Here is a 25,500-nt window from a genome sequence, read left to right on the forward strand (position 1 = left end):
ATATTTTATTATAAACTAATGAACGTCTTGATTCACACACTCAGCAGTTTTCTGCCATCATTCCTTCCTGGCTTTGGTCGCTGCAACGGTACTGCTTTTTCCTCCTATGATGTTTTTATATTATTCTTCATATTTAGTAAAGATTCTGCTCCTCGGTGGTAAAGTGAGCTGCTCTGCAGCCAGACTTGTCCATAGTGGTGATTGGTCAGATGCCGATAACTCCGCCCATTTTATGTGCACGCGCTCATACTCAGATCAGACAAACCTTGGTTAACTTACTGAGTTGATAACCACTGTCATAGGATTGGGGTGACGCTAGCCTGTTTCACAGAGAGGGTAACTTAAGACCTTCGTCAGTTACCATAGTAACAGACTCTATGAACCTAACCTGGTCAGGTCCTGAGGCCTGTCCTACGAAGCCAGATCAACATACCCAGAATATGTTTCAGAGATCCGGATTGACTAACCGTAACAATCGCACTCAGGATAACCGGTCCTACGGTGGTGGTTATCAACTCGATAAGTCAACCCAGGGTTGTCTGATCTGAGTATGAGCGCGTGCACATAAAATGGGCGGAGTTATTGGCATTTGACCAATCGCGACTATGGACAAGTCTGGCTGCAGAGCAGCTCACTTTACCCCCGAGGAGCAGAATATAATCTTTACAAGATATGAAGAATAATATAAAAACATCATAGGAGCAGAAAGCAGCACCGTTGCAGCGGCCAAAGCCAGGAAGGAATGCTGGCAGAAAACTGCTGACTGTGTGAATGAATACGTTCATTAGTTTATAATAAAATATGATCACTCTTCCATCATGAAGGCACGTATTGGACGATAAGCACATCTGAGGATTCCTTTCACTACTGTCCTGCCTAATGTTTCAACTTGTGGCATATCTGACATTTTTTTTTTACTTTCAGCTGCAACCCTGGTGGTGGAAAAAGGAGGTGAAAACAAATTACGAACAAACATAAACATAATTCAAAGCGGTGTAGGCTTATTAACGTATCCTACAAATACAAGCTTTAATGCTAAAGTCAGTTTACTGCTATGGGGTGATATTGGTATGGAAAAAATATGAAATCGCTTTGACATTTTCTGTAGCCAATAGGGGGGAAAAAATGAATGATGGAAGACAGGAGCTCATAGAGATCCTCGTCAGGTTTTGCTGTTTTGCCGGTCCCGAAAAAACCCTCACACTCCTCAATGATCCCCTCACAATTCACGCTCCGATGTGTAGTGGGTCTTCTATAAATGCCGGTGATGCCATTTTGTTGATAACTGCTTCGTTTTCTGCTCGTTCTGAAGTTTTACGAGAGAGAACTGACTTTCAGTGGGCGGTGCTTTAATACCCGGTGATCTCAATCTCGAACATAATCTGCTGCGGAGCAGGTTAGTCGTTCAGCATAAGTTACCATGGTGATGTACCCCGGTAAGAAGTAAACCACCTTCGTAGGACCGAAAACCCAGGATTTAACCTGAAGTTACCTCGCTAACCCTAAATCCTACTTCGTAGTACAGGCCGCCGGTATTCTGTGTTGTGGTTAATGATGTGTGGACAGGTGATGGTGTGGAAAGTCCAAAGACAACACCGGACACGGGGATTCTGAATTGCGGCTGGAAAACGAAGTTACCGCTGTATTCTTTCCAAAACTGGCAGCACTTCTCCGGAGTAGTATACAGACATAAAAAGCTGTGTGCTGTTCAGTTGTTGAGGGTGAGTCTTGGGTTGATGTTTCTGTGGCTGTGAACATTGTGACAGTTTTGCTGTCAATGGCCAACCATGTCAGAGACTCCTGAAGTGTTCAGTGACTTCCAGTCTGTGTCTTTTCAACTGAGTGTGCAAGAGCTTAATTAAAATCGGATACCTGTAGCCACATGTTTAATGAAACTGGAAACTGCCCTGCTATACTCATACCTTTGTCTCACAAGTTTTCCATCTGCATAAGCTTACTCACAGTAAAATAGTAGCTCTGTAGTACACTGACTCCCCATCGCTTCTATAGAAAAGAAATTGGCAGTTGGCAGTTTGTATGTTCCCTCCGCGTTCTCCAGCTTCCTCCCACAGTCCAAAAACATGCTGACGTCAACTGGTGATTCTATATTGTCTGTAGGTGTGAATGGTGAGTGTGCTTGGTTGTCTCTCTGTGTAGCCGTGTGATAGATTGGCGACCTGTCCAGGGTGTCCCCTGCCTTCACTCTGACTCAGCTGGGATAGGCTCCGCCCCCGCTACCCTAGTGAGGATTAAGGTGTATAGATGATTGATGAATAGATTGATTGGATAGTGCCATCACTCCCTTGAGTTTTGATTGGATTAGGCATATGTGCAGCATAGTAATACACCCATGATAATATGTTTTGCTTTGAAGGGTAAATGAAACCTCGTAACGCCAACACTGTTACTAGGCAACAAACAACAAAACTGAATGCCAACCTGTTTCTCCTTTATTCTTATCTCAATGTTTATAAATAGAAAGACTAGCCTACTGATTGCAAAAGTAACTATCTTTAACATCAGGACAGTAGAAAGACCTATGAGCTACAACATTTTTTAAAAAAATGGCATGATGGTGTGTTACTAACACAGGTAAGGAAATCTTTGAGTTGTGGCACAAATATTATTCTACTTTATTCCATTCTCAGCTAATGCTACAGTAAGATCAGTGGAGATGAAGATGAACAGGTCGGCGTTCATGTAGTTGTTTGTTGCCTAGTAACAGTGTTGGCATTACTTAACATAATTAACACATTAAAAGCCAAACATATTACCATGGAATTATTCCCATACCGAAAATATGTCTTCACCAAATAAATCTGAAGAAAATGAAGGCACCTTTAAAATAACATACTTTTTGAGGGACATTATAAAAAGGAATATCTGCAAGGAGGCAGTGGCAGTTTCACTGGTCAGCATCATAGCTGGCATTCTATCAGTTGGAAACTTTTTTTTTTTTTTTTAAATTAAGTATATTTTTGGAGATAGTTTGAGCCTTTATTTCAGTGCAGTTGAGGGGAGATGGGAAGGGGGGGGGATCCATGGTCACTGTGCAGACACTAACAGGCCCTATTCATGGGTCACCTGCTCAACCAGTTGAACTACTGGGATGCTGTTGGTTGGGGACTTGCGACCGGGTTGTTTCACAGAGATGAAAGAGCACGAGCACAAGTCTTACAAATCTGACAAGCACAAATGATCAGTGTGAGTAGAGGAGAGGCACTCAAGCTGAAGTACAGATTTGTGCATCAACAGTTATTCTGTGCAGACGAACAGTTTGGAGCAGAAGCAGAGCAGATCTGTACCCAAGCAGGGGTTAACTGAGATTTCAGTATTGTCATTAACACACAAATACATGCAGTATTTCTTTTCAGGTGGAGCAGTTTGTTATTTGTCACCACTTATGATATGTCCTGACTCATTTAATTAATTACATATTTGCGTTTCTGAGGAGTGAAGGAATGAAGTTGATGTCACGTGCATTACTCTGTCTCAGAGCAGAGTTGTGGTGCCACGTGGCACAATTTCAGAAGCTTTACCTTTCCATAAAACTACATTTTTTAGGAATAGTGACTCTATTGAAGTAAAAAGCAGTGGTGAGTATAAGTTTTGAAATTGGATGTTTGTGTGTGGTGTCCCTTGTGTGTGTGCAGTCACCTTGGAAGTGTGTGCAGCCTGGTAGAGCTCAGGTAGCTCCATCAGAGTGTCTGCAGGTATATCTTGGTCAAGGATGCCGTAGATGAGAGGAGGAATGGAAGTGAAGAGCAGGTTGAAGAAGATGAGCACCCAAGAGTTGGTCATGACACTCCCAGAGAAACCACAGAAAAATTGATACCAGAACAGCAGGTTCACATACATCTGCAGACACAGGCAGACACAGCAGATTTTTTTATTTTTATCCCAACTGTAATTTGTAGTAACAAGGAAGTGTAGAATAGCTGCACACAAAGGTTTGCTTGCAATGTCTTTTGTGCATGACAACTGACAAATTTCGCAATAAACACAGTTGACAATATTTATATGATTATATTGTTAATATAATCAATAAAAAGTAAAATTCATTCAACTTTCAGTTTTGTTTATTTATGCAGTTTCTTCCATCTATGTAATAAAGGGAATCTTGAAAAATCAAGTGACACTATATGAGATGGTCTAATAAAATCTTGGTAATTTATACAGTCTGCTACAGACTGTATAAATTAGGCAATTCAAAAGAATCACAAGTATATGGCCTTGTTTTGTCTTTTTAGAAATTCCATCAAATAGTTTAATTGCCTTTAATGGACACTTTAACCTCTTAAGCCTGAGACTAGTTTTTTGAATTTCCACTTGAAAAACATTTCCAAGTCTAATTTGTAACAGCTGCAAAACTGTAAGGGCAAACTAAACAATCAAATTTGATTTGATGCAACAGAAATGAAGCACAAGAAATGCTACATCCATTTTAGTCGTCATAGAACCTGGAGGCATCTCCAGTGAATAGCTATTTTAAAAAGATTTTTTCAAAGCTTATAAAGAATTCTCACCACATTTTTGTAGATAAAGTAGAGGATCATGTTTGCAAGACGAGAGTAACACCAGTGTCCATGCACCAGCAGCAGTTTACTAAGGTGTTTAAACCTGGAAATGGCAAAGTCGCTGGACATGACAGCCTGAGGAATAATACACAGGTGACAAAAATATTACCACAAAGTGAAAAGGCATTACCTCCAAAAGCTCCTACTAGCAAGTGACAATACAAAGATAGTGACTACTGTAATATCACATACAGAAGGGTAACATATTAAAGAAAAAAATGGACCCTTGACCTCCACTGTGAGTGGATTTGGTGGCAGTGCTATGCTCTGGCATGGTTTGGGTCTACCTGTCCTGATGGATAAGTCTTTGCAACGCGCTAAAAATTATTCTGCGTGATCATCTTTTATCCTTTAGACTTAGGCTGACTTTATTAATCCCAGAAGGAAATTCAGGTGTTACAGCAGCATGACTATTCAACAGAGGGGGTAAACAAAGCAAAAGGACAACATGAAACAGTTCAATCCTGATGGAAATGGTGTCTGCCAGGATGAAAATGCCTCATCCATATGGCATGAGGGGTCACTGAATTTGATTTGGATGACGTGAATTGTATGATGTGTCCTTCATAGTCACCAGATCTCCAACCAACTGAACACCGATGGGAGATTCTGGGCTCAAGTGTTAGAGCGTGCTCTCCATCACCATCCTCAAAATGCCAAATGAGGGAATATCTTTTGAAATAATAAGTCCCATCTCTCTTGTGGAGTTCTAGACTTACACAATTAACACCAAGGAGCACTGGGCTGAAGCTGCTCTGGCGGCCTGTAGTGGCCCAAGCCCTTCTTTAGACACTTGTTCTTCTTTTTCATTTTTTTCTTTAATATGTCATGCCTGGAGGCAGATATGTATTTGTTTATTCTAATGCTAGCCCTGGCACATTTAGAGAAGTAGCCAAACATAAGGCATTTACAAAAACAGGACATATTTTAGTGGTTACAAAATACATATAAATTTAAGTGCTTGGTCGAGACTGAATTAAACATGCACTAACCAAGGATACCATTATATTGTTGTAAAAACCTGTCATTTTAGTAATGTTTGGTTAGAGTGTTCTTACCTGCATTCCCTCCTGACCAGATATCCCAATGCCCACATCAGCCACCTGAATCATGCTAACATCATTAGCTCCATCACCTAAATGAACAAAAAAATTTTAATTGTCCTCTATCTAAAGAGGTTTGCACAAAGTCTTTCAGGCAGTAGTTTGAAGCTTAACACCCACCATACTCTGTCCTGAGAATTCAATTGATAATGTGACCTGAAGGAAAAAATTAACTGCTCTACAGAATGTTCAACACTTCCAATAAAACCTAACAGCTTCAGTACAGGACAACTGGACTTTTCTATTTGGCTACTGAAGATGTTTCACCTCTCATGCACAAGGTTTCTTTAGTTACTTCCAGTAAAAATGTAAAAGAAAAATATTTAACCCATAATCATTAACAAGCAACTCTCAAGCAGTTTTCCTATAGGCTGTGTCCTTACCCACAGCGAGGGTCATAACACCAAGCTGGTCCCGGATCAGTTGAACAACTTGGCTCTTTTGCAGCGGAGTGGACCGGCAGCAAATGACTGCCTTGCATCTACAGGTCAGCTCCAGAAAATTGCTCTTCAGTTCCTCCTGCAGGGCCCAGTTAAGGGTCTGGCCATCGATAACCAGAATAAATCCAGTCACACTGACTAAGGAGGATTCCACTCTTGCAGTCAGGTCAGTCAAACTACCTTCACCACACTGGACTTCCAGTTTGAGCTCCTCAAGTAAAGCTGCACATGCATCCTGAAGGAAAAAAAAGTTGTAAGAACTGTCACATAGTGCTCAGGACAACTGCATTCAACACAATGTTAATGCTATGCATGCAATGAGTTGGTTTTTTTTGTTTGTCCAAAGAAAGTATTAACTGTTGGTCTTGTGGCCCAGGCAACTATTTCTGAAAAGAGAGATCAAAGAGTGTTAGGCAGATTTTGATGAAATATAGTATCAGCATATATGATTCCTTATTTTTCTCTAGAACCCCTAAAGTTTCTTCAACAGATGAGATCGAAATTCCCAATTGTTTATTTGTTTAGTATTTGACATAAAATAATGGCACAATTTCCATGACATTAGTTTGACAAGTTCTGTTTTCAGCCTTTACATATACAGGCAATGCAAGACCAAAACACCAGCTTTGGATGAGCATCTAAACTTCTTCCAGCAAGCCCTGAAACAGTGCTACTACCCTGCAGCCACCGACCTTGCTTCCACAGTTGGCTGTCAGCAGCTGGTCACTGGCATGGAGAAGTTTGCAGGCGTAGGCAATATTGATGGCAGTCTCCTGTTTGTCTCCAGTGAGAACCCAGACTTTGATCCCAGCCCTCTGAAGGGTTTCAATGGTCTCTGGGACCTCCTCCTGCAGTCTATCTACAATCCCTGTTGCACCTGAACTCAAACATACAGGGACAAAGCACTCTAGATACTGCTGCCTCCAGTTCTGATACAGGAGTGATGGTGTTGGTGTGTTCTGCAGTGTGCAGCTGTCCTACCCAGTAGAGTGAGGTTGGTTTCCAATCTCTCAGCTGACTCCAGCAGCAGCTCCTCTCTGTTCTCTATGCTGCTCTCTGCCAACAGCTGTCCCTTCAGCCACACGTCATACTCTTTCTCATCTAGACCCTGCTCCAGACAAAGAACACACAGTTTTCAGGACAATACACACATGCTTCCATGCAGAGGTGGATTTACTCCAGAGCAGACTGTGGTCCATGTTTTGGAAGAGTTCTGTCAAATATGAACTAGGTAATGGAACTGAGAATGTGAGTGTACACTGTTCTCTTGGCTTTATTAAGTGGAGACTTAATGAATGAGAAGTCAAAACTGGAGATGCACAGAGAAGAACAAAGAGAGAAAGAGCTGAAAATGCACTATTAAGTTTAAAAATCAGTTGGCGTTGTTATAGGCATTATATCAAGGCTCAATCTCTGTGAGTGCGTCTTTGCAGAGCATCCTACAGCACTAATCCATCAAAACAAAAACTGCAACTAATCGAACAAAAGTCTATCTGAGATTGGTAGTACTACCCTTCCTGCTGACTTGTCCACAACAAATGATTTAGTGTGTCTCAGCTTCTTTACATGAAAATGTAGGTGGGTTTGAATACTAAAGCAAACGTCATATCATTTCACTGTTGTATATACACACATGGACAAAATTGCTGGTACACTTTGGTTAATGAAAGAAAAACCCACAATGGTCACAGAAATAACTTGAATCTGACAAAAGTAGTAATAAATAAAAATTCAATGAAAATTAAGCAATGAAAATCAGACATTGCTTTTGAACCGTGGTTCAATAGAATTATTTTAAAAAATAAACTCATAAAACAGGCCTGGACAAAAATGATGGTACCCCTAGAAAAGACTGAAAATAATGTGACCACAGGGACATGTTAAATCAAGGTGTGTCCTCTAATTAGCATTACAGGTGTCTACAAACTTGTAATCAGTCAGTCGGCCTATTTATAGGGTTGCAAGTAGTCACTGTGCTGTTTGCTGACATGGTGTGTACCACATGGACCAGAGGAAGCGAAGGAGAGAGTTTCTCAGGAGATTAGAAAGGACAATTATAGACAAGCATGTTAAGGGTAAAGGCTAGAAGACCATCTCCAAGCAGCTTAATGTTCCTGTGACTACAGTTGCACATATTATTCAAAAATTTAAGATCCATGGGACTGTAGCCAACCTCCCTGGCCGTGGCCGCAGGAGGAAAATTGATGACAAATCAAAGAGACGGATAAAAGGTCAAGGTCCATCAGTGTCAGATCGCACCATCCGTCGTTGTTTGACACTTCATGGGAGACGACCAAGGAGGACACCACTGTTGAAGACCAATGAGACTGGAATTTGCCAAACTGCATGTTGACAAGCCACAAAGCTTCTGGGAGAATGTCCTATGGACAGACGAGACAAAACTGGAACTTTTTGGCAAGGCACATCAGCTCTATGTTCACAGACGCAAAAATGAAGCATATCAAGAAAAGACAACTGTCCCTACTGTGAAATATGGAGGAGGCTCTGTTATGTTCTGGTTCTGCTCTGCTGCATCTGGCACAGTGTGTCTTGAATCTGTGCAGGGTCCAATGAAACCTCAAGACTATCAAGGTATTCTTGAGAAAAATGTGCTGCCCAGTGTCAGAAAGCTTGGTCTCAGTCGCAGGTCATGGGTCTTGCAACAGAATAATGACCCAAAACAGACAGCTAGAAACACCCAAGAATGGCAAAGAGGAAAACATTGGACTATTCTGAAGTGGCCTTCTATGAGCCCTGATCTAAATCCTATTGAACATCTGTGGAAGGAGCTGAAACATGCTGTCTGGAGAAAGCACCCTTCAAACCTGAGACAACTGGAGCAGTCTGCTTATGAGGAGTGGGCCAAAATACCTGCTGAGAGGTGCAGAAGTCTCACTGACAGTTACAGAAATCATTTGATTGCAGTGATCGCCTCAAAAGGTTGTGCAACAAAATATTAAGTTAAGGGTACCATCATTTTTGTCCAGGTCTGTTTCATGAGTTTATTTTTTAAAATAGTTCTGTTAAACCACGGTTCAAAAGCAATGTCTGATTTTCATTGGTTAATTTTCATTGAATTTTTATTTATTATTACTTTTGTCAGATTCAAGTTATTTCTTTGACCATTGTGGGTTTTTCTTTCATAAACCGAGGGGTACCAACAATTTTGTCCACGTGTGTATTCCCTGTCCACATAAAGCAGAACTTTCAATGTCAGCATCCCTCTCATCCAGAGCTCCTGTATTTTACACATGAAGTGCTGGATATGCCAGCTACGCTATATTGTTTTGACTAGACCTGAACACTGACAAACTAGTGCCAGAGGTATGCCAGTTTTACTGTTTTACCCTCCAGCAGCTACACACTGCAGAGCCAGCCTGGGCATAGGCGACATAGGTGGCTGTCTGTAGGGTAGAAAATGTCAGCTTATTCTTACAGATTCTTCTGACATGACTTTCAGTGCCTGGGGAAACCCATACAAATTATATATGAAAATGTGTTCCTTGATCAGGAATGGTGTGCTATGATCTCTGGCAGTGATTTGTCATTTGTGTTTTTTGAAAATTTGTAAAAAAAACAACAACAAACAAACAAAAAAACCCCAACAAACTGCATTACAAATCCCCATTCAAATGAATGGTAAGTCATCAGGACAACTGCCAAACCCCCGCTTTCCTTGGAGCCCTGTAGCTCTGGCATGCCTTACACTTCAAAGTTGATTCAAAGTTTAAACGGGTCACAAGACTTTGAATGTTGTTCATTTAAATCTGTGTTTTGATATCTTTTATAGTTTTTACACAGCGGAAGTTCAGGTTTTATGCATTTTTTGGAAATCCAGAATTTTTCTTTAGCTTTTTTCTTCACGTGCGATGCTACCCACTCTAAATTTTGACCAGAAAATGAGTCATTAACCGTGTCTCCTGACAATTTCTTCTCTACATGAAAAATGTATACATAAAAAATTTAGATATTTTTGTTCTCTTTTACCTAGTGTAAATCCCACTGTAGTAGGACTTACAGATTTTTAATGAATCACCTAACAGCACAGAGTGTTCCAAGCAAAGCTCCCTGACTCCCATTATATCTGAGCAGCAATGTTTTGGGTGAAAATCAGAAATGGTGAGTCTTTCTAACCTGCCACCAAAATCTACAGTGCTTAATAAATGTATGATGCCACCACCCAGTGTCAGGTTTATGCCACAGCTGCCCTACAGCACTGGTAATTACCAAAAGCATTTTTTATGTTTCTGTAATGGTTAATACACCAGTATGTAGAAGCTCTTTAACTAAAATGATGTTTTTAATGCTAAAATATAATTCTTGTTATCTATGAATTTTCAAATTTACTGTTATACTTAAAAACAGGAAAAAATAGTACAGCACATTATTATTTCTTGATTAGGATGTCAGATTAGAGTTATGTACTTGCATTCCTGAACAGAAAAATCAGTTTCAGTGGTTGAATGTTATGCTTGACTCATTCCTGACTTCTCAGAGAAGCTGAGTGGCTCAGACTTGGGTATAAAAAGGCAAATTCAGTTTGAAATTCCTCATTCCTGTTCAAAATGGTAAAATGTGAAGAGTTCACTGAAAATGAAAGAGCCCCATTAAAGCACTTCATGATGCTGGATGGTCTCTGAGAGAAACAGGGAAAGACAAAGTGTTCTCACAGTTTGGTCAAGTATGATTTGGAGTTAGATGCTGAGACTGGCACTGACAAAGTTAATTGAAGCAGATGTCAGACACCTCAAGATCTGAAGTACTAGAGACAGAAGGAAGACCACTGCTGATCTTCAGGCAGAGATGAATGCTTCTAGATCAGAGTCTGAGTAAGTCTCTCGAATGACCATAAGCAGCCATCCAGAAACGCCTCAGATTTGACAGGGAGCAAAAACACTGGACTGTTGATGACTGGAAGAAGGTACTCTGGATGGACAAGTCTAAGTTTAAACTTTCTGGATTGTCGCGTTTGTGTTGTCAGAAAAGCTGGAGAACTTTTTGATGCCAGATGCATTGTACCCACAGTGAAACACGGTGAAGATTCCATCATGGTATGGGGTTCTATTTGTGGAAATGGTGTGGGCAAATTCGTGAAAATCGACGGTATCATGGACAAGAACGTCTACCACTACATCTTAGTGCATTGTGGAATCCCTTCTGGACTGAATCTGATTGGTTGTGGGTTCATATGCCAACAAGACAATGAGCCCAAGCATACTACAAAGCTGTGCAGTGACTATCTGACCAAGAAAAAGGAATGTGGAGTTCTGGAACTGATGGACTGGCCAAGTCAAACACTGGATTAGAATCCTATTGAACAAATTTGGGATGCAGTACATTCAAAGATTGATCACACAAAAGTTTCATCTAAAGCAAGTTTGTGGGAACAGCTAGAAACTATCTGGAACTCAGTAACAACAGAGACTGTCTAAAAGTGCATAAAAACAATGACAGCAAGAATGCAGCTGTTATCAAGGTCAAAGGAGGTTATAGAAAATATGAAGGTTTTTGGTTATTACAACGCCCTGCGATGGACTAGCGACCTGTCCAGGGTGTCGGCTGGGATGGGCTCCAGCCCCCCCGCGACCCTGGTGAGGATTAAGCGGTGTATAGAAATGGATGGGTTATTACAACTCCTGGAAAAAATTATGGAATCATCAGTCTTGGAGGATGTTCATTCAGTTGTTTTAATTTTGTAGAAAAACAGCAGATCACAGACATGCCACAAAACTAAAGTCATTTAAAACAGTAACTTTCTGGTTTTAAGAAACACTGAAAGAAATCAAGAAAAAAAAAATTGTGGTCGTCAATAACAATTGCTTTTTTAGATCAAGCAGGGAAAAAATTATGGAATCATTTAATTCTGAGGAAAAAATTATGGAATCATGAAAAACAAACAAACAAAAGAACACTACAACACACCACTAGTACTTTGTTGCACTACCTCTGGCTTTTATAACAGCTTGCAGTCTCTGAGGCATGGACTTAATGAGTGACAAACAGTACTCTTCATCAATCTGGCTCCAATTTTCTCTGATTGCTGTTGCCAGATCAGCTTTGCAGGTTGAAGCCTTGTCATGGACCATTCCACCACAGATTTTCAATTGGATTGAGATCCGGACTATTTGCAGGCCATGACATTGACCTTATGTGTCTTTCTTCAAGGAAAGTTTTCACAGTTTTGCTCTATGGCAAGATGCTTTATCATCTTGAAAAATCATGTCATCATCCCCAAACATGCTTTCAATTGATGGAATAAGAAAAGTGTCCAAAATTTCAATGTAAACTTGTGCATTTATTGAAGCTGTAATGACTGTCATCTCCCCAGTGCCTTTACCTGACACGCAGCCCCTTATCATCAATGACTGCGGAAATTTGCATGTTTTCTTCCGGGAGTCGTCTTCATAAATCTCATTGGAACGGCACCAAACAAAAGTTCCAGCATCATCACCTTGCTCAATACAGATTTGCGATTCATCACTGAATATGACTTTCATCCAGTCATCCACAGTCTACGGTTGCTTTTCCGTAGCCCACTGTAATCTTGTTTTCTTCTGTTTAGGTGTTCATGATGGCTTTCATTTAGCTTTTCTGTATGTAAATTCCACTTCCTTCAGGCAGTTTCTTACAGTTCGGTAACAGACGTTGACTCCAGTTTCTGCCCATTTGTTCCTCATTTGTTTTGCTGTGCATTTTCTGTTTTCAAGACATATTGCTTTAAGTTTTCTGTCTTGATGCTTTGATGTTTTCCTTGGTCTACCAGTATGCTTGCCTTTTACAACCTTGCCATGTTGTTTGTACTTGGTCCAGATTTTAGACACAGCTGACTGTGAACAACCAACATCTTTTGCAACAATCCGTGAAGATTTACCTTCTTTAAGAAGTTTGATAATCCTCTCCTTTGTTTCAACTGACATCTCTTGTGTTGGAGCCATGATTCATGTCAATCCACTTGGTGCAACAGCTCTCCAAGGTGTGAGCACTGCTTTTTAACTGCAGACTAATGAGCAGATTTAATCTGATGCAGGTGTTAGTTTTGGAAATGGAAATTTACAGGGTGATTCCATACTTTTTTCCTCAGAATTGAGTGATTCCATCATTTTGCCCTCTGCTTGATCTAAAAAAAAAATTGTTATTGACGACCACAATTTTTTTTTCTTGATTTCTTTTAGTGTTTCTTAAAATCAGAAAGTTGTTATTTTAAATGACTTTAGTTTTGTGGCATGTCTGTGATCTGCTTTTTTTCCCTACAAAATTAAACAACTGAATGAACATCCCCCAAGACTGATGATTCCATAATTTTTGCTAGGGGTTGTATGTGTAAAAAAATGACTATTCAGTTGTTTCAGTTTGTTTGCCAAATACATAAAAATTAAAGCCGCAAGCGGCGATGGACGGGTCCTCGCCCTACACTTGTCGGCCGTTGTGCTCGGCGGGGTGTGGCGCAAACCTGCTCCGGGCACGACTGTGATCTGGCATGTCGAGTTTGGGGCAGATCAGAGCAAGTGTGGCCTATTTACGAGCCACTTCCTGTTTAGTGGCGAGCCGCGGCGGTGTGCGTGTTGGCCGGGGTGGAAACGCGCTCTGGCTGAGACTCGGAGCACGCGTGCAAAATTTCAGGCCGATTGGAGCACAGACACAAGCACGTCTTGTGTTCTGGTGTTTTATGGCGTTGTGGCCAAATTCAGGGGGGCGCCATTTCCACGCCGTCACACTTGTGCGGACCGTTTTACAAACGTATAATCACCACCTCCTGCAGTTTGTGCTGGCCAAATTTCAGGTGTGTACGACCTTCCCTGTAGGAGGAGATAGATTTTGAAAATGGCCAAAAATGGCCAAAAGTCAGCCAAATGCGCCAAAATTGTCACAGGGGTTTTTCAACATAACGGACTTCCCGTTGGGTTTAGGGCTTGGCGCTGATTGACTTTTTTGTGCGTCCTGACCTGCTACACATGCCCAGCGAATCTTGTAGCTGTAGGTGAAACGACCTTCCGACAAGAGTCAGTTGAATGCAAAAAACACTGCGAAAATGGACAAAATGGCCATTGATCGAAATTGGACGGGCCACCATTTCCAAACCGGGCCTCATCTGCGAAGCGTTTGAAGAACTTTTAGTCACCACGTCATGTAGTTTGTGCCTGCCAAATTTCAGGTGTGTACGACGAACCCCCTAGGAGGAGTTCGATTTAGAAAATGGCCAAAAGTGGCCATTTTTGAGCAAAAATGGACCGACATAGGGACATAGGGCCCTGCGGGCAAGGACCCCTGCTTGCTGCAGCAAGTAGGGGTCCTCGGATCCTATTGTTCCTGCTGCGTTTCTTTCTTTCTTCTTATTTTCCTGACCAACGCGTTTGCCTTAATTTGACCCCCTAAACATGCTCAAAAACTCACCAAAATTGGCACACACGTCCGAATTGGTGAAAAATTTGATAAAATGAAAAAAAAAAAGAACAAAAATGCTCTCTAGCGCCACCTAGTTGCAGAAAAACACACTAAAATGGCCCTAGCGCCCAGTAGGAATGTCGCACAGAGATCAAACCAACACCAAAACGTTCGTCTCAATGAGACCCACAAATCTCACACTGACACCCCTGACCTATCTCCAACAGGAAGTCCGCAATTTGCCTTTCAAAGTAAGAAAATCTGCAAAAACTTCTTTTGGGAAAAAATTATCTTGTCTGACACCGTAAATCGCACCAACTTGAAAATCGCACAGGAGACAGACAAGGCATTGATCTACAAAAGTTCTGAAGGGATTTGGTGTTTCTCAACCGGTTTTCGAATGGCGAGCCGTTAAAGTTGATGAGCTGCCACAGCCTTGGCTCATGCTTTGTATGGGTGTCTATGCGGCATGTGCAGACATGCTGTGTCAGTTGGTCATCTAAACAAAAAACTAAAGGTCCTACAGCTTTTAAAATGACACTGAGGGCTTCCTAACAAGATTATCTATCAGAGCACCGGCTGCTCTGAGTTGGCAAGCAAACAGAAATGTATTGGGTAAAGTGCAATCATGAAAATGTTTCCTGTGACGTTGCATGGATGCATGCATCCACCAGCCAGAGCTCTCTTCTTCTTGGCAAGCTAGGCAATGCTATGACAACGTTGCTATGAGCTAGTGGTTGGATATCTTTGTCATTAGAGCAGCCCATGTCATGTGAAATAGGCCTCTTGGCCCATGTCAGATAAACAAATTCAAAGCAGTTTAATTAGGAAAAGCTTAAGGAAAAGCTTTCTTTATTAAGTTCATTTTTTGTAATTAATCAATTGATTGACTGATTGATAAGGCTGACAACTACAGCGTAAGAAAATTGCTCAAAATTTGCATCCTTACAGTAAACATAAGCAGGTTTGTAGGGCCAGTAACGTAAACGTGTAGCTTCAGAGCTGTTATTATTTTTTCAGTTTTGTACATCGTCAAATTTTTACTTTCTGACATAGGGGAGCTCTGCTTATCTCTAATTCAAACTCCTCACAACTGTTTCCAACTCAAACTGATTGGTTAAAGCCACAGGACTTCATGTTGGTAATAATGTGTCATTAAACTGTGAAATCATGAAATATTATCAACGCAGCTTTTTTTTTTTTTTTACTACATGGAGACAGCTAAGGACAGACAGGAAAGGTGGAAAAGAGAAGGAAGATGACATGCAGCAAAGGGCCTAGGCAGAAATCCAACCAGTGTCCCTGTGGTAAGGATTCAGTCTTTGTACATGGTGTGTGCACTCTACCAGGTGAACTACCAGGGCTTCCCATACGCTGCTATTTTACTTCATCTTCCAGAAGTGGTACCTTTTTAGCGATGCAGAGTGTGCGGAGGCCTTCTCTGGCATAGGTATCCAGATGTTTTTGGGTTTGTTCTCTGATGTGACTGTACATGTCCAGAGCCTGCTCTTCACCTGGAAAAAAGGGTATACAGACATTAAGAAAGATATTATTATAAATGTAATTGGTGTTTTTAGATCAGTCTGAAGAAAACCTTCTTCCGTTGGGGCTGTATTTAGGGCCCTAATACTAATCCATAACCCTTCTATAAAGGTAATTTAGCAACAGACTAAAAGAAACAGCAGCAGTGCGCTAAATGCCCAGTTTCCTAGTTTAGTATGGGGTCTGGGAACAGACAGCAGGAGTAAGTTCTTGGAGCAAAGACAGCAGCATCCCATACTGCTGTGATGAGCATAGCTCCCTAAATATAAAGGAAGCAGACCAAGAATATCTCTATTATTAAGAATATCCCAATGATTGACTCTATGAAGGGACAAGGCAGACCATCCAACTTAGCGTACAACACACAGTGGTGAATAAGTAATTACCCTTAGGAGTCTCAGCCAGGTCCATGATGACAGAGTCTGCTCCCTTGGTGTAAACCACTACCTGTCCTGTGAGTGGGTGGCGGACCACCACTGACATCCTCTTCCTGTTAGAGTCAAAGGGCAAAATGTGGAGCAGTGGGACAGCCAGAGAGCCAAGTCCTGGCAGATCCACCAGCAGGCTGTCTGCAGAGCGACCCCTCAGGGTGCAGCGATACGCCTGCGCTGCATGGACCAGAGCTGCCTCATCTGGACTCTCTGCCTCATACAGCAGTTCATGATGAGTGTCCCCATCAGAGGCAATTTCTCTGTTCAGGTTCTCCACAGCCTGCACGGCCATGTCAGGGTTTGTCTTTGCATCCCTGAAATTATCATCTGTCTCCCAGTCCTCCATCTGTACAGCATCTTCTCTCTCCCTTACGGCAGATGAGTCCAGCTCACCCTTATGGTTGGTGGTTTCCAGTTTGCTTTCTTGGCCTATGTCTGACCTGTCTGTGGTATCGTTAGGAGGTGTAGAGAAAGTGAGGGAGCCAGTTTTCCCTCGTGTGAACAGCCTGCTGGCGCAGCTGTGAGGGCTGCCTTTGATGGGAGGAGGAATTGAGTGGGAGGAGAGGGCTGAGAAAGGAGAGAAGCTGAAGCGCTGAAACATCAGCTTAATTTCTTCCAAGGACTTGAGAGGTGTTTGTATTTCAGGCACCTGAAGGAAAAAGGGAACATGACATCAGCATCTATGAGAAAACTCAAAGCTGACCAGCTCAATGTACACCCTAGAAAGTATTCAGATCCCTTCACTTTTGCTAGATCTTATGACATGATAAATTTAAAGTTAATAAAATCTACACCTTTCCCATCACTACACTCAACAATCGATAACACAGGGAAAACAATTTTTAAGTTTGTCAAAAGTCAGGAGCTAAAATCTCTCCTACACAAAGGTATTTGGACCTTTGCTATGGCACTCCAAGTTGTAGTCCGATGCATCCTGTTTCCTTTAAAAACAGGGTGCTTGCATCATGCTATGGAGGCACTTCTCAGTGGCAGGAACAAGGAGACTGGTCAGAACTGAAGAAAGAATGAATGCAGCCAAATACAGACAGGTCTTTGAAGAAAACCTGGTCTGGAGTGCATTCAACCTGAGCCTGAGACAACATTTCACCTACCAGCACACTGGCGTAGTGATAAAGAAAATAACGCATCCTGTGATTCTAATCTTTATTCCATCACCCATTGTTATCAATAACTTTCTTACTTTTTTTGTCTACCAGACCCCTTGATTTAACCACTCTTTGTCATTGATTACCAAATGCAAACTATATGTAAACCAATCACTATTCACTTCAGTATTGACATACTGTCCCCACTCTACCCTCTGACCATCTGTATAAAATGCAGATTTACCTTCACAGACTCACGCTCTATGTTGGTAAGCCCATCGTATGCCAAAACAAGAATAAAACACCCCAAACAGCAAACTTTGGATGGGGACTATGAATACATTTCTGCAGCAGCAGCACATAGCCACCACAACACTTGAGTAGTTTCAGTACAAATGTCTGATACTTCCTGCATGATCAAGCCACAGCCCAGAACCAAAACCTCTGTAACATCTGTGAAGAGACCTGAAAATGCCAGTACACAGGCACTTTCCACTCAGTCTGGTGAAGTGTGACAGGGTCTGCTGGGAAGATTGGAATAACTGCCCATCTCAATGGAAGCACAGCCTGTAGAACCTTACCTAAGAAAAGCTTTTACTGCTGCCACAGCAGCTTGTATAATGTATTCAATGCGTTAGTGCAGCTTGATGTAAAAAAAAATGCTCATTTAATCAATTTAAAAATGTAATTAATACTACTATAAAGTGTGGTAAAAGTGCAGTGGTTGTAATACTTCCTAAAATAACTGTACATAGGTATATATACCTGTATATTAGCAATTTAGCATAACGTCCTTAGGGTTAAATTTTCAGATGTCAATCAGTAGCTTTCTGATTCTGACCAACTCACTGTTCAGCCACCAGCTCATAGGGCCATATTCTCCTCGTTCTCCACTCTGACTGAGGAGGAAGTCTCCAAGCTAGTGCTGGACTCTCGTCCTACTACCTGTCCACTGGACCCGATACCACCCAACCTCTTACAAACCATTTCCTCAGCACTTAACCCTGCAATAACACATATCATCCTCATTTGCTACAGGTGTGTTCCCTGCTACATTTAAGCAAGCTCGAGTCACTCCAATACTCAAAAAAACTACACTCGACCCAGCCCAGGTTGAAAACTACAGACCGTTTCACTACTGCCCTTCCTGTCTAAACTACTTGAGCGAACTGTCTTCAACCAAGTCTCTACTCTCCTCTGTGACGACAATCTGTATGACCCGCATCAGTCTGGTTTTAAAATGGGGTCACTCGACTGAGACTGCCCTCCTATCTGTAACACAATCTCTGCGATTTGCTAGAGCTACTGGACAGTCTTCTTCTCTGTTGCTGCTAGATCTGTCAGCTGCCTCTGACACAGTTAACCACCACATCCTCCTCGCCACACTCACTGAGCTGGGCATCTCAGGATCTGTCCTCTGCTGGTTTGTGTCCTGCCTCTCAGGAAGATACTTCAGAGTATCCTGGAGGGGAGAAGTGTCCGAACCGCATAACCTATCCATAGGGGTTCCTCAAAGGTCAGTGCTTGGTCCCCTTCTCTTCTCAATTTACACAACCTCACTCGCTGCAATAATCCAGGCCCATGGTTTCTCATACCATTGCTATGCTGATGATACTCAGCTATTCCTGTCGTTCCCCCCGGACGACCACACGGTCTCTGCCCGGATCTCATCATGCCTTGCCGACATCTCCGCATGGATTAAAAACACCACTTTCAACTCAACCTCTCTAAGACTGAGCTCCTTGTCATCCCAGCCAGTCCCTCTCTACAACAAGAAATCAACATCCAGCTTGATTCAAACCAACTCAAACCTACAAATTCTGCCAGAAACTTGGGTGTCATGACTGATGACCAACTAACCTTCAAGGTTCATGTGGCCTCTGTTGCTCAGTCATGTCGATTCGCCCTGTAAAACATCAGGAAGATCAGACTTTTCCTGTTTGAACATGCAGCACAACCCCTGGTACAAGCTCTAATAATATCATGCATTGACTACTGCAACTCCTTACTGGCAGCCCTCCCCGCATCCACGGTCAAACCTCTGCAGATGTTCCAGAATACAGCAGTGTGTCTGGTTTTCAACCAGCCAAAAGCAGCACGTCACCCCGCTATTCAGATCGCTTCACTGGCTTCCAGTTGCTGACCGCATCAAATTCAAAACCCTGACACTTTCTTACAAAATCGCAATGAGAACAGCTCCCTCCTACGTGAACTCTCTTCTTCAGATCGACACTCCCTCTCACTCACTATGCTCGACCAACAAAAACCGCCTGATACAACCACCGCAACAGGGCCCGAGGTCAATAGCTAGACCCTTCTCCTCTGTGGTTCCACAGTGGTGGAACAAGCTACCAAACTCTGTTCAATCTGCTGATTTCCTCTCAGTCTTTAAGTAAAGACTAAAGACCCAGTTCTTCACTGAACACCTTTGTACTTGACAGACTGAAAACAAAAAAACAAAACAAAACAAAAAATCCTATTACCGACCACACAGTCTGCCACTGGCATCAACGCCCTATCACATTTGAATTTGTTCTATGGCACTTATCTAGATTGTTTTCTCCTGACTTGATCCTTGCTTGTGTTGTATCTGTTCTCAGATGTACGTTGCTTTGGAGAAAAGTGTTTGCCAAGTGAAATTATAGAATTGTAGTTTCAATTACGATGGTATTCCTAACTTTAGCAACTGTATGCTAAATGTACAGATGTATTACATGTGAAACAAATACTTTGATCATATTGTGTTTCATCAATCTATTTTTGTGCATAAAAAGACAAAGTGGAAATAGAAGAACGCAAGAATATGCTTAACAGATTTTTGGCAGACATAGAGAAGTGAACATATAACAATGATTAGATGTAATGCGGGCTAATGAAGGTACATTTTTGTCTGCATCTTGACATTGCAGCATTTCCTTCTTCCTGTAATGTGTAAATTAATGTCATGAAATGCTACCACTTATGCTTACAGGTCCAAGAACAAAAAATACAGAGTGCTATACTGGAGCTATGCCTTTTCTTGTCTAGCGCCAGATGAGGGCCTCTCCATAAAGACTGACTGAAACATCACACTGTACATGGAATCTGAGCTGCAAATTCAGTCAGCCGGTGTTCTATTCCCAGTCAGGTCCTTTGAAGCGGTTTTAACATTGATACATCACATAGAACAAGAACAAACTATAGACTCAGGTTGGTACAATTAAGCCAACGTTTTACAGTCTGACGAAGTTACATAAACAACATAGGATGCTTGATTTTAACATACACAAGAGAAGGCCAGTAAATCAAGGATAACAGCAAAACACGTCTACCCAGTAAATTCCTTCAAAGAATGTAAATAAATTCACAAGATAGAAAAGCAAAAAATAAATTATCTAAGGTATCTCAGTTGGAGATACAAGGCTTCTATGTGACACATCGTGTACTCACCTCATGTGGAGGCCGGCTAGGTGAGGAGACCACCACACTGTTACAGATCGCCAGAGCCAGGAAGAAGTCAGTGATGTATGTGAGCTCCAAGGAGGATGGGTTCTCAGAGCAGCACTCAGTCAGGTGGACCACAGGAGAGCAGAGCAAGTTGAACTTTCTCACCAGCTGAGGGTCTGGCACCACCTCCTTTGTCTGAACACGAACACAAACACGAACACACACACGAACACACACACGAACACACACACGAACACACACACGAACACACACACACACACACACACACACACACACACACAGAGGTTTATTAACAACTCAAGGCAAAAGTATGGACAAACTGGAGAACCCTAGTGAAAAAAATGTCTTCACAGTGACATCATTTCTGTTCACATGCACGAATTTCCTTAAAAAAGGCAAAACTTAATTTTTTTTTTTCATAAAGCATTTTACCTAAATTAGATTTCTGTGTGCTTCCAAAAGTTTTTTTGTTCTGAATACTCAAATTTACAGTAAAATAGATGTGATGAAGACAAGACAGAAGGTGCTTCATATACAGTGCATTCAAAAGCTTGGAGACACCTAGTTAATTGCATTTTTTTTCTCTTTCTTTTTGACATTGAACAAAAGTGAAGACTTTGCTATGTGAAAGACACATTAGTGTTTATGTAGTAAGCAACAAATGGTAAACAAACCAAAATACATAGTAAAGTTTAGACACCTCAGAATAGCCACCTTGGCCTTTAATATAAGTGACATCCCTCTCCACTCTCCAACCAGCTCCATGGGAATTGTCACTTGGAGCTTTTCCACAGCTATTCCAGGTATCCACTGGTCTAATGGCCATAAGCCATGTCTCTTGGTTGAAGCAGCTACCCTATTCTTGTTGGTCTTACTCAGTTATGGTTTTGCTGCAGCACTTCCACCACAAAAGCGTGATTCATAAAGTCCTCTCCAACACTGGATGCTGAGAAGATGCTGTTACTGGCACTCTACAAGACATTGCTGGGGGCTCCTATTTGTGCTGCTATTTATTGTTGAACTCTGCGGCTGCTAATTCTTCAGAACTTCTCCTCTTGGTCTTTCTTTCCTTGGGCAGTCACCATGAGTGCCAATTTCATCACAGCGTTTGTTTTAACAACCAAAAAAATGAATTAATGACAGACTGCGGCTTATTTTTACTTTGTTGAGTCCTTCATTAAGGTGGCAACACATTCCAGCATTTAACATTTGACACACTAGCCAATTAAAACCATTTCATTCTCATGAAGACTGCTGAGATATTGCCCATGGTGTACAAAGCTGATGTCAAGACAAACAGGGGATACTCTGAGATATCAAAAATATGAAACATATTTGGCTTTGTTTACCTTTTGGTCTTAACAAGATAGCATCACTTGCGTTACACCATACTTTAGATGTCTTCAGTATTGTTGTGGAATGTAGAAAAGAGCATAAACAAAGAAAAGCCTTTAATAAGCTGGCTCTGTAATTAGTTCAATAAAAAACTCAACAGTTTGACCTCCTAGTTATACATCAGTCAACAAATGATCAAATTTCAGAATGGCTGTGTTACAAAATATACATTTACTACAAAAAACTTTTTTTTTTTTTTTTTAAATCTATCTTTTTATGTGATTTATCTTTTAATACTGAAGACAAGCAAAACATACCATTCATTCATTTGACCACAGTACAAAGAACAAACTATACTCCACAAGCTTGAATTGATTCTCATTTTTGTAAAGCAAAAACACAAACAATTTATCAGTGGTGTGTGACAGTTTCACCATGCGGCTGCAGAAGGCACTGGACCTGGGCTGGACATGAGTGGACAGTTGGTCCTCCTCCTCCGCCGGCTCAGCAGTGAGTGTGTGCAGAGACACAGAGCTGCGGTTGCAGCTAAGGGAACGACAGCTCAGAGATTTGCCACTGCAGCCTGACTTCAGAGTCACAGAGCAACCAGCTGCTTCGTTACTGTCTGCCTCATACACCTCCAGCCTCCGAGCTAACACACAGAGCAACACAGACATTTAGCACATTAACAGGACTATAGGGGATAGTCGTAGTTTAAGGTTTATTAAACGCTTTATTTCTTTGATCTATATTAAAAGAAAACTGTGATGAACACACCCCAACAAGATTGATACATATTTGGAAGAGGACTGTGTGCAATTTATGCACATGGCACACTGCAAGTAACTCAGGAATTATTAATTGATTCTGATGTGTCACTGAGCTCCTACAGTCGCCTTAATATATCAGCTTTTCTACAAAGACAACAGGTGTAATGTCGCAAAGAAATTCCAAGTTTATACAGCGCAGCCAAAGCCTTCACTACCTTTTTATTTTCAAGTTTAAATTCTGTTTCCTCTAGACAATCCCAACATCTTTATTTTGTGTCAAGGACATGGTTACATGGAGTTTTTTGGTTTCACTTTACTAAAATACTAATCTAGAAACAGTGGCACTGTTACTGAATAATCCACATTTAGAGAAGAAAACAATTTGCATGTATAACCTCTCACTGTTCCCCTTCAATTACTGATCTGACTACAGATTTTTTTAAAATGTTAAAAATATGTCACCAAGAGGTACATCAATTTTAAAGCCTTTAGCAATCATATTATCAGTTCTTACCATTTTCCTCATGAGGATATTCAACCCCAAAGATACTGCAGCGGCGAAACACCATCTTATTCTCTGTTAATGTTCCTGTCTTATCAGAGAACAGGTACTGGATCTGACCCAGGTCTTCAGTGATGTTGAGGGCCCGGCACTGGATCCTGGAGTCCAGTTGTTCATTGTACAGGGCTAAGTCATTGTGGATGAAATAGATTTGACCCAGTTTCACAATCTCAATGGACACGTACAGAGAAATGGGGATCAGCACCTATTGGACAGAAATCAATTATCCCTTTCGCATAATGCATTACAAGCACCTATAAAACTGTAACCAACTGTAACTCGACCAACTTTGATTGAAAATGTAAGTCTATAGTAAAGGTTCCATGTAAGCAGACATATAAAGTAAAATATTGAATTCCAGCAGAAACTGCAGTGGGGTTGTGTCTACTGCTGTCTGTTACTTGATGCTAAAAAGTTAAACCTGAATAGCTGGCTTAACTTTGTGCAAAGGAGCAGTTGAAGAAGTTGGACGAGTTAAAAAGAACCCTATGTTAAGTCCCTGTAACTGTTTCAAAGATCTTACTTTGAAAATCTGTGGGTGTTTTCTCCTATTACTGTATGTAGATTGTAAGTGAAAGCAGTTGTTATTTAACATAATATAGTAACACAAAAAGTCTGTAGGAATTCCTACTCATGAGGCAGATATTTAATAAGACAGAGACAGAGAGAAACAGAGAGAGTGAAAGACACAAACTAAGATCATTTCCCACAATTAGTTCATGGTCTGCATGGATACAATTACTCCTGCGTCACTTAAGTCAGGTGAAATGGAAATGATGGTAAAAATGATTGTGGGTGGAGTCAGCCTGGAGCACAAACTGAAATTAATTGCAGAATGACTCCTGGCTAAAACGGTATTTTTGGTGAAAACTTTTGTAATTTGTCAAATTCTGTGCAGTATGCATCAACAGTGTAACAGAAGAAATAAGAGAAGCTGTTCATTACTCAGTGTCCATTTGCTGCATATTTGCAGATCATTAAGGTTACCATGGTGATGGTACCTGCAGCATTCTTCCTCAGTCAAACTGGGACTTAAAATAAATTTGACCTGGAGCACCTCTCAAACTCATACCATTAAAGTAAAACAGTTACTCCTATAGCAACGTTTTTATCACTGTGTTCCTGATGTGAAAACTTTGGAAAGTTAGGCATAATAATTTAAAAAAATGTTGCTTTTCTTTTTCTCTAAAAATCCTGGTCTCAGTTTGTATTGTTGTCTACCGGGCATTTGGTACTTCTCTAATTGCAAGGCTTCCAGTGCAAAGATGTACTTAAAAGTGTTAGCCCGTTGGCTTAGACAGTAACACTGTGAGAGAGACAACAATTTCTCCTACGTTTGGACAACAGTCACAAGACCCTGGCAGAGCACCACTGTGTTTGAGTTCTCCTCAGACAACGAAAAGGTCGCCTCTCTGCAAGTTTGGAATTTTGTAAACAATGACAGTCAAGGTGTTGACCTTTAATAGCTACTAAATCTTAAAGGCTAGTGACATGGTTTCAAAGTAAAAGATACGTAACAATTACTTGGAGTACTCTTATTCTTTGTAATTATACTTCATTAGATTTGGTCTCTGTTATTACCGGTTATGATGATGTAGCAAGCCAACTGCTGAGTTATTATATTTGAAATCCTCAGAATTGTATAGAAACACAACTAATCTCTCCATGTATACAATCCATTTAAGCATTTATTTATTTCATTGGATCTATAATTGCTCTCTGTGTAGCCCTGCGATAGACTGGCGACCTGTCCAGGGTGTCCCCTGCCTTCGCCCTAAGTCAGCTGGGATAGGCTCCAGCCCCCC

The 25,500-nt window shown here is 41.3% G+C and overlaps 1 protein-coding gene across 3 annotated transcripts in view; it reads right to left on the minus strand.

The window, feature by feature from the left end:
* The window catches only part of atp10d (ATPase phospholipid transporting 10D), a 59,660-nt gene that overhangs the window by 10,975 nt on the left and 23,185 nt on the right, over positions 1–25,500 (minus strand). For all 3 annotated transcript variants that reach the window (XM_008291370.1, XM_008291368.1, XM_008291367.1), the window contains exons 9-19: positions 23,648–23,900; positions 22,798–23,015; positions 21,011–21,202; positions 16,431–17,124; positions 15,910–16,016; positions 7,102–7,228; positions 6,813–6,997; positions 6,064–6,355; positions 5,636–5,712; positions 4,527–4,652; positions 3,658–3,858 (exon numbers count right to left, since the gene is read on the minus strand). In XM_008291370.1, the coding sequence (XP_008289592.1) occupies positions 3,658–3,858; positions 4,527–4,652; positions 5,636–5,712; positions 6,064–6,355; positions 6,813–6,997; positions 7,102–7,228; positions 15,910–16,016; positions 16,431–17,124; positions 21,011–21,202; positions 22,798–23,015; positions 23,648–23,900 (2,472 nt within the window). The remainder of the gene's footprint in view (positions 1–3,657; positions 3,859–4,526; positions 4,653–5,635; positions 5,713–6,063; positions 6,356–6,812; positions 6,998–7,101; positions 7,229–15,909; positions 16,017–16,430; positions 17,125–21,010; positions 21,203–22,797; positions 23,016–23,647; positions 23,901–25,500) is intronic.

This window comes from Stegastes partitus, unplaced genomic scaffold (assembly GCF_000690725.1).
Source record: "Stegastes partitus isolate 25-593 unplaced genomic scaffold, Stegastes_partitus-1.0.2 Scaffold740, whole genome shotgun sequence".
NCBI classification, from domain to species: domain Eukaryota; kingdom Metazoa; phylum Chordata; class Actinopteri; family Pomacentridae; genus Stegastes; species Stegastes partitus.